The 10,125-nt window shown below is 48.2% G+C and overlaps 2 protein-coding genes across 2 annotated transcripts; both read right to left on the reverse strand.

Annotated features, from left to right (window-relative positions):
• Nucleotides 1–535: 535 nt before the first annotated feature.
• On the reverse strand, nt 536–4,791 carry galla-2 (MIP18 family protein galla-2). Its single transcript, XM_037238888.1, has 3 exons — nt 4,708–4,791; nt 2,703–2,941; nt 536–1,407 (listed from the first exon to the last, which is right to left on the reverse strand). Exons 2-3 carry the CDS (start codon nt 2,934–2,936, stop codon nt 1,150–1,152), a joined length of 492 nt encoding a protein of 163 aa, XP_037094783.1. The 5' UTR covers nt 2,937–2,941; nt 4,708–4,791; the 3' UTR covers nt 536–1,149.
• A 1,929-nt stretch (nt 4,792–6,720) lies between these two features.
• Nucleotides 6,721–9,736, reverse strand: LOC119114836 (FYVE, RhoGEF and PH domain-containing protein 2; the record flags this gene model as incomplete). Its single annotated transcript, XM_037238887.1, is given in 3 exon segments — nt 6,721–8,255; nt 8,968–9,260; nt 9,560–9,736. Coding segments are annotated over 3 exon segments (537 nt in total), but the record flags the coding sequence as incomplete, so codon positions are not given.
• Between the last annotated feature and the right edge of the window lie 389 nt (nt 9,737–10,125).

A 10,125-nucleotide genomic window follows, 5' to 3' on the forward strand; every position in this document is an offset into this window, starting at 1 on the left:
CACGACCTGCTGGCGACCTCCGAGCCCGCGGTCATGCAGGCTGGTATTCACACCGCTCACGCGCCACCGCTACTCTCGTGGTTTCTTTCTGCCCGTGCGCGGCCCCAGGTCACGTGGCACTCACCCAGCGCTCCGGAGGCCGTCCGCTGGTCCCAGCACGTGCGTCTACACTGACGGGCCGCCGCCGCCCAGCCGCCTAGTGCGGCGAGATGACGCCAGGTGGCAGCAGCTGCAGCGTGCGGCGGCCGGAAGCAGGTGATTCACGAGCCGGCCGCGACTTGGCAGAGACGCGCTGTCCCCATTGAAGGTCTCCACCCGGCGCACGCCTCCGCCACGGACAATGCACACTGAACACTCGCTGTGGGGTGGATGGCGCTGCCGGGGTGGCGGGTACCGACCTGCGCGCTCCTGACGTCTCTCACAGGCGGCTATATACGGCCAGCACCGGACGAGTATTGCTCGAAACAGGCAAGACCAGAGAAGTCTGGTGATGCTGCCCGAGGAGGCGCGTATCGCACAGATTTTCGCAACTATATGCATACATTGCACGTTTATTGAGAATTCATGTTCATGTGGACATAACAAAACCTGTTAAATCTGGCGGTGGTTGCGCACTCGCTTCACCACGGCATGCAATCATTTTTTTTTTATTAAATCAACCGCCCTCACGGCCTCTCATAGTTTCGGCCATTTCCGGAACCTGCCTATCCGCCGCAGGACTCTAGGTCTTAAAACGCATTTATAAATATGTGACGGGCCCACGGCATGCAAACGACCATGCGCATACAGCCCTAGCATACCCTACAGAGCCCTTCTTCATTGTCCTACCATGCCCTACAGCTCATCATCGACGCGTCAGAGAAGCGGCATGTTCCAGTGACGGCGCTCGCAAATGGACGGCTGCTTCGCCGCGTGCCTGGCGCGTCAGAGAAGCGGCATGTTCCAGTGACGGCGCTCGCAAATGGACGGCTGCTTCGCCGCGTGCCTGGTACGCCGCTCGCTCGGCACTCGCCACCACACCGGGCTCGAAAGTCTGCCCACACCCTGGCGCCACACGAGGCCGACGCCGTCACGCCACACGAGGCCGACGCCGACGCGCCACACGAAGCCGACGCGCCAAGAGCTGGCCGCTCCTAAGAGAGCCTCGGCTCAAGCGCCCTCGGCCGACGACGGCGGCACCAGACACTGGTTTACCACCTCCAGCAGGCGGCCGTTCTCAGTGGCGGCCGCCACGCGCTCCTTGTCGGCCAGCTGCTTGTTGACGGCGCGCTCGGACGCGTGCGAACCGGGCGAGATGAGCACGTCCAGCTTGAAGCGCGCCGGCAGCGAGCGCTCCAGCTTGACCTTGATCGAGAGGCCGATGAGGGTGGCCATGCTGCAGTGCGGGATGGTCGGTGTGAAGTAAACCTGGAGCAGGCGACGGCAGGGCGTTACGGCTGCTGGGCGTATGCGCGGCGTCCACGCGCACCGTGGGAGAACGCACCAGTCAGCGCACGCGTGCTGGATGGGAATACTTATATTTGGAATTGCACAGGCCATCTCCGGATCCCGGCCCATTTAGGTCTCCGGATCCCATTTAGAAAATGTGTCGGGATTTATTCATTTGTAATACAGCATGTTTTCAAGTCCGATAAGAAAAATCAAATTTTAGGGAACAAGGCTACGTACTCAAATATGCTTGCTCTCACAAAGTTTGTCTACATCCTTGCTCGTGCGAAAGAGTTCGTTAGTATTCCGGAGGACCATCGACTTGAGACGTTGAAAGGGAAGAGTCTCTATTAGCCAAAGAGTTGCAAGGCAAAGGTGAGAGAGGGGTTGGAAGGGCGGCGTCGCACACTCCGAAGTCGTCGTCGTCGCCGTCGAAACGCCGCCGCCGCGCCGGCAGCGACGGCCCGTTTGCTCGCTAACAATCCTAATCACTTCATTTCTTATCATTTTGGACTGCCTGCAGATGTGAAAAATGACATCTATTTGCTCCCATCACCATCCAAACACCAAATGATTTTGTATGATCTTAGCCAAGCATCTTGATCTAGACAATGGGGAATTGTTTAAGCCTGTAGATCTTTCCATTCCATACCAAAGCTCTTATTTTTCTACCACAATAGACAGCTACCCCATATCATGAAATCGACATCACTGTAACACATGCTATGTAGCAAATGAAATCTGATATGTAAAAGCTGGACCATGTGACGTCGTCAGTGACACTTCGATAAACTAATGATATGCCACTATGAGTTAATGATATTAATGACGAACAATAGTGAAAGCAATGCGAGGGTATTTAATCACACTGTGAGGAATGAGCTTAGAAAAATACATCTGATAATATGCCACGGCCGTAACTATTACTTGATCATTTCTGAATGACAAATACCTATCAGTGGCCTCTAGCCTGGCAATTATCCAAGCACCGCAATAGATATCTGCTTCTGCCTGTATCTGCCACTGGCATTCTAGTTTGGTTTTTGTTGAAGGTGCTTAGAAAGAACTCATTTTGAACATATCATACACAAATTTTCCTCTTCAACCTTTTTCCTTTGAAATCACAGGATTCAGTTTTGCAAGCTGCATCGAGTGATATTAACACCCCCATTTCCGAAAGAGCGGCGTAGGCCTTTTTGCCTTTGGACTGTAGCCGTGCCACATATCCATTCTGTCACTGCCATGATCTGACACCCCAGACCCCGTGCACAGACCTGGACGCGGCCGACCTCCGGGTCCACCTCGACCAGCCGCTCCTCCACCACGTTCAGCTGCTCTAGGGTCAGCGGGTGTTCAGGGTCGTTGATGTCCCGGATTAGGTCAAACACCTCGCGGGCGTCGATCGGGTCGGCCACCTCGTCGTCCAGCTCTGATGACGTCACTGGCCTCTGAGTGGCCGTGCAGAAGATCTGGGGGTTGACGTTTTCCAGGCGGTCTGTGGCAGCCATGGTGCCTGAAAGAAAAGTGTGGAAATGTACTTAGGCACATATCTTAGTCTTAAGAGTCTGATGAAATTTGAGGAGTGTCCAAAAGAGAATGCATATACCTAGAAAATTCAATGCCTCTGCATTCTGCTATTTTCTTTGTGGCATTCTTACATTATTCCCAGCACCTCGCACATAATAAAATATAACAATGGTATGGTTAGTGCATGATGTCTAAAAATTCATATTTAAATGTCATAATGAGTTAAAAGAATAAAAACTTGAATTCTAGCTATTTGACACTGCATCAGTGAATTAAAATTTGAGAGCCATGCCCTGATATTTCTTATCAAAGTTAATTGTTATGCTCAATCTTAATGATGATAATGGTGACCTGATGATCAGGAAAGTGGAAACAGATAATGATCAGTCAAATAAACAGCATCAAGCATGTCCCATTCCTGAGTAATAGCAGAGCTTGTCTAGTGTGACATTTAGAAAATGTGTCAGAATTCATTCATTCACAATACAGTATGTTTTCAAGCTGGACAAGAAAAATCCAATTTCAGGGAAAAGCCTTAGTAATCAAACATGCTTGTTCTCACAAAATTTGTGTAATCCTATTATTTCTATCATTGTATGGCCACCTGCAGGTGTGAAAAAGGACATCTATTTGTTCCCATCACCATCCAAACACCAAATGATTTTGTATGAGCTAAATCAAGTATCTTAATCTGGAAAATCATGAATTGTTTAAGCCTGTAGATCTTTCCATTACATACTAGAGCTTTTGTTTTTCTACCACCACAGACAGCTGCCCCATATAATGAAATCAACATCAAGATAACAGATGCTATGCAACAAATGAAATCTCCTTATAATCAGGAATCCTCATGTTATCATAGATTATGCATCAGGGCATAGGTACAATTCTTTATCCAAAAGGTTATATTAAACATCCCTTACAGCACTGCTCTACTTGACCAAAACCTTTACTTGAAATTTCTGACATTGGAGGAGTACAGCACAGCTTCCAGAGCATGCAGCACAAATTCAAGAAGCACACATGAGCCTTGATCTTCACTTATTCCTGATTGGTCTCTTAACAGCATAATGCTTATTTAACCTTAGGTTTTGTTTTACTTAAATCATGAAGTCTGCAAATGGTATTTGATAATAAATTGTATAGAAAGTATTGGTGCCTCCTCTTGATCAATTCACTACCAATGATAGACCCATTTGGTAGTTATCTCCATTAACAGCACTGTCATATGTCCATAAAGTCTTGCTTCATTATCAGTTCCATAGGAGGCAAACACTGCTTAGAGGTACAACTACAGGAATAATTTGATCACAGCTTTACAGCACTAGTAAAAACAGTGTTCATGCTTGTGCTGTTTGTTTCACACACTCATTCAATAACTGTGATTCAAAGTGAGCAGGTCCCTTGGTGTACAAATTTTAGAAAACTCAAATAGCCTCATTGCATCAATTTTTGCTGCTTCCACCTTTGGCTCACCACCAAATAATTCAACCTCATCTGACAATATTTAGCATACCAAGCTCTAAAACATCCTGCTAGCTCCATTCACTCTGTCCAAGCTTTACCAAAGTGATCAAACTATCTATATTCTACAAAAATTGAGTAAAATGTTAACTGTTTAAAAAAACACCAAACACAAATACAGAGCTAATTGGTGGAAACGGACCAATCCCTTTAACATCAATATTGACAAAACGGCCTTGAAATAAGTTCCCACGTGGTCACAGCAGCCTACAACTCTGGATGACTCACAGCTCAACTCTTGATATCAACGCGAAGAACCTATCATTCACGCGACAAGCCAAAATCATACATCCGCAACGTGCGTTATGCCCAGCATCAGCACGTTGATGTAGAAATTTACCTAAATTCTTAAATGTCACACATGCGTAGTTTATGAAACAGCCATGCAAAACAGACTTAAGGAATGACGCTACGAAATAAGATCGTGCATTATTTTGCAACATTGATGACGCCACCGGCTGGCCAGGGTGGGTGAGCAATTGAACATATTTCTTTATCTAGCCATAAATTTTGGCAGACCCTTCAAATTTTATGACAAGTCAAATTCTTCACAGGCATCAGCAGTACTGGCAGCGATTTTTCAGGGCAAAAGGGCAAACAGGTGAGTGCTTCCTACGGCTTCGATGTACAGCTGTGTAAGTAAATCGCACTGAATACGCCTCATAAATAATCGACAGAAACAGGCTCATGTATTTCTGCGTGCTTGGGTAGCTCATTGTCTAACAGTTTTCCCAACATGCCGCCGTGAACCCGCCAATGCTTGGAAGTTGGCAGACTGCATTCACCCTACGTCAGAAGCCCAGGTGCTACAACTGATTTTGTCATGTGGACAAATGCATACAGAAAAGGGTCGCTGGTCTTCCTCCTCTATATATGTTTACCTGAATTCCCTACCGCATAACATATCGAACTTGGCAGATTTCCTGACACTTATGCATCTGACGTTTATATCACGAAGTCAAAGTCATTTCCCTTCGCCCTCCCTAGAACCGCCACTTTGTTTTGTATTTAAGCTTTGGGTATATGGAAGGCCCGTACGTTTCAAACTGATCTGCGTCCATTCCATGAGAGTGAACTTCGAAAAGATTCCTGGCCCCCTATTCCTAAAAAAAAATGGAAGACGCTTTCGTCCTAGAAATGAAGAGCTCATTCATAACAATGAAGTGGCGTTGTCCCATCAAAATTGGACAAACAGTTCTTGAGACCTGAGGAAAGGCAGAATCCACCCTACGCACGTCCAGCCGCATCGAACTGAATCTGCACTCTAGGCATGTGAACGGGAAATGGATGCTGCTATTGTCATGAGTTACGTAGCTATATCCTACAGCGGCGGATCAATAACGGATAGCGACGCCTACTTCAAATGGCTTTAGCGAATGTGAGAGAGTGCGTTCTGTGTATGTGTGCCTGCGTGTGTACGTGCTTGCGAGAGCCTCCCTGACCTACAGTGTTTTATTGCTATGACACGAGCTCTGTGATAGCCACATTCTGAGTGTGAGTGAGCATACGACGTGTAATAAATAAATAAATAAATAAGTAAATGAGATCTCCGCACAACGTCAGCAGCGATACTTTTGAACGATGTTGGAGGCTTCAGACAAGCAGCTGTGTCTGTGTCATGTGTTCCACCCCGTGCTGTGGGCAGATTCCCCTATGCCTACTTAAGTGACCTTGCATTGACAGTTTTACCCGTATTCTGAATGAATGTATCCAATAGATTCGGATATCAATGAATGATGAAATAATAACTGTATTCGATGACTCTCCAGTCAACAAACGTTGATATGGCATACATGTCTCACATGACACGTCCGTATCTGGCCTTACGTAAGGCTGGCACAGTCGCTGCTCCATAACGATATGTTCTGCTGAGATGGATTGAGTTTACTTTTTCTTGTCCCAGGACCAGGTGTCACTTAGCGCTTAATCCACTCATAGACGAGCATGCGTACTGCAGGCGGTTACATTTCTTTGCGTTTGTAGGCGCGCACGTTTTGCAGAATGGATGAAAGCATACCTATAGGTGCATGCTGAAAGTGCCTTACGACTGTAACTGACAGCCTCCCCCCCCCCTCCCCCCGGTGAGCAAACGGCCTAGGGAAACCGCGAGATAAAGGTAAAAAGCACGCGGTGACCCAGTCAACAGCCTGTTTGAAGTAGCAGCGATGAACATTGAAGAGCTGCTTCTCGTTATGACACAGCGGTGTCAACACTGGCGCTAGAAATAGATTTTGTGTCATCGACTGAACATTGTATTTGGATATGACATAGGCTACAGTCTTGAAAGTACGGTCCTCAAGCGTCATGAACTGGCTATGAACAGTGGAAACGAATATGCAAGAAAAAGTGCACAGATATTTATCACTCGCGACGCACTGATGGCAGTTCAAATGTCGAAGTGCAGACCGCCTGCCCCACGCTCAGCCTGTGCACAGCACAGACGACAACCAACGCATGTGCGAGTCGCCAGTCGCCAACACGTCACAACAGTACCCACTCACCCCGTCCAAAAACTAGTCGATTCTTAACGCTGATTAACGCTGCTGGAGTTCGGTTATTTGAACGAAACTTAACGCATAGTCGTTGTTTTCAAACGGGTCTGAGCCGTGCCCCCGACATTGAGCGTTTGTTTCATAGGTGAATCACATGATGCCTTCAACACCGATAGCGCTTTTGATTGCCATATTTTAGGCTGCAGCTGGCGAGTACTATGGAACTACAGATAAAATATATGATTACACTAATATTTGGTGGCATATAGGCGAAAGTGAAATAACAGCCCTCGAGAGGAAACGGGATGTCGGTTCGTTTACGGCTATATCTATGACTAACTGGCGGACACGTTTATCCGCGATTTAGTGATAAAGCGAGGATGCGTTTCGCAAAACTGCAGACTGAAATGTCGCCGTGTTTGACTCGGATATTGAATATTTTATCCAAAGGATTCAGTATGCACTACTGCCCGGTAGACCGTATGCGTATGGTGTCATATTAGTGGGATTTATATTAACGAACGGCCTCACGGGCACTCATATTTGGCAAATTGGAAGCGATTTACTTTGATCCATTTCATTCAGATATAGCCATTTTGAGCCGGCGGGCAACATATCTTCATAACGCAGCGTTAAAACTTTGCAGTTCTTGTCACGGTGATTGTCATACACGCACGTCGAAGCATTTTCTCATTTCTGGTGATTGTTTCAGTACTAAAAACGACACCTTGAAAGATCGATTCCGTGTTCACATGTTGGGGTTTTCGTTTTTCTTTTTTGGACGATGCTTTTTAAAACGGGCAGGTATCCTTACAAACCACACCTATACACTAGACGGATGCGTTTAATCAGCTCACGACAATGATGGAAGTGAGACATGTCAGTCACATGGGTATTCAATGTTAGCACATCGCCTGCTCTCTGTTCATTCGATCACTCGTTCGAAAGCTTCGTACGTTTCATCAGTTTATCCTGGGACGTGACAGCAACAGCACCAATGCGGAAAAAACATAAACATGTGGAAGACTAGACAAGCGGTGATCCGCGGCGCAACTGAAGAATTGGTTGCGTTGATGTGAACTTATAATATCGCAAGAAAGAATCAAGGCCTTAAATACTCTGATAATCGCTCACTAACATGACGTTTGTGGGTGACTGCATTATCATGATATTTACTATGGCGTGCCCGAAGGGTCCTCTGTCCGTGACCCTGAGGGTCACAGTGTAGCCGTTGATGAGGCGAGGACCTCTGTCCGCGAGGCCTTCTGCAGGGCGGCAATCCATCTGTAACAAAAGGTCAAACTGGAAACCAAGGACTCATTGTCGCCGGCCTTCAACCAGGGCACACGAAACATGCTGTAATGAAACTTAAAAGGCGGATGATTATATTTATTGGGATTTTAACCCATTTCAAGGATTTTGAGAAGCTTCATTCGGAAATCTATGCTTTCAAGCTTTCTCAGTCGCAAAGTTAAATAACTTAACAACGACGATCTGCGCATCTACAAAGCTTTTTATATTTTGTAATGTTTTGCAACAACGTAAAGTTCTGGGTACAAAAAAAAAATGCTTGGGGTATCCATTCTAGTATCAAAACGTACTTTTTACTAGCAAGAAAGTGACCTTCAATGAACCAGGAGGTACCAATTAAGCGACCTTAGGTAGAAAAAGCTGGCCATGTTTCAGTATTTTCCGTTCCAAGCTGTTCTTGAATATAATGTCGACACTCAACGTTTCAAGCTGTGCTTGATGCTTTGAGATGATATCCAGGAGCTGTGATCACTTTTGATCATAAGCCAAGCTTGAAACGTAGAATGCTGACAGTACAACCAATGTAACACAGACACACGCATTTACTTAAGCATGTTCACACTTAGAGCTAAATCGACTGACCATTTCGTGATTAAGATACTGTCTCGGAAAAAACAATGCATAATCGTGCGTTTCGTGGACCTGTTAACCTATCAAGCAGCCAATTATCCGCGTGCAGACTCACCTAGCCACCTCCTCCTTGCTGTCTCCCATCAGTGTATAGTTCCTCTTGCCTAGGGTGAGCTTGAAGGCGCGCTCCCGTTCCTTCTCTGTCAGACCTGGCTCGGCCTTGCCCGCCCCTGCCCACGTGACCGTGAAGCCCGGGACGGGGACGGCCGCCAGCGCCGCGCGGTCGCCACCACTTTCGTACATGAAGAGCGCGCAGTTTGCGCGCAGAGCAAACCAGCGCCGCAGCCAGGAGCGCCGACAGCGCAGCTGCAGCTCGCCGCTCTGCAGGCTTGGCTCGGTGGCAGCCACCTGGCGGGAGGAGCGGACACTGCAGAGTCACCAGGCCGTTGACAGAGGGCAGCAGTGTCTGGCAGCTGCGTACCGAGCTGCAGCTGACCCGATCTTAGCGAAAGTGTTAATCCCGTCATCCCCGCTGCACGTATTGCAAAACCGAGCATGCCGCTAGAGCCGGCGGCGACTCTGAGGGTCGTGTTTTTACGCGGCACGCTCAAAGGCATGAGCTTTACCCGCTTACTCTCCGCAAAAACAGCATAAGCCCCCCGCGGGACGCAGCCGGGTGGATCGAGGGGCACGTGCAGGTGACTCACATCCAGCAGACCCTTGCCGCGAGTGTAGCTGGTGTCCAGCACGCCCTGGCGGGTGGGACCGGTGTCTCCCGCATCCTCAGCGGCCAGCTGCCGGCGGCACGTGTCGCAGACGCGGCCCGGTCGGCCACCGTCGTAGGCCAGCGCCGCCTTCTGACCCGAACATTTAGCGCACACCACCTGGCAATAGATGGCGCTGCTGTTACCGTTCGTCCTGCCGAGATCGCACTCAGCGGACGACCGAGCCTCCTTGAACCGACGCTGCAGCCTGCGGGCCCACGTCTATCGACAGCAATACGCAGCATGTCATTGTTTATGCGGCAACGGAAGTGAACTGCTTGCTTGAAGTCAGCCAAACAAAACAGCAGGATGCCCATTTAATTTACGGAAGATGCCAGAGGTCACAGAACGTCACTCAATGTCGAGTCCTATCACAATATTATTCCTTGACGCCATCCTCTGTGTGACGTGACCTGGCCACTCCGCAGAGGACGCCCTTCGCCAGCGACAGCTGCCTATATCCCAGCAGCGGCGCTGCGCGTGATGCGGGACGAGCGTCACACATCCCC

This window comes from Pollicipes pollicipes, unplaced genomic scaffold (genome assembly GCF_011947565.3).
Source record: "Pollicipes pollicipes isolate AB1234 unplaced genomic scaffold, Ppol_2.1 Scaffold_3087;HRSCAF=3621_pilon_pilon_pilon, whole genome shotgun sequence".
Lineage (NCBI taxonomy): Eukaryota > Metazoa > Arthropoda > Thecostraca > Pollicipedomorpha > Pollicipedidae > Pollicipes > Pollicipes pollicipes.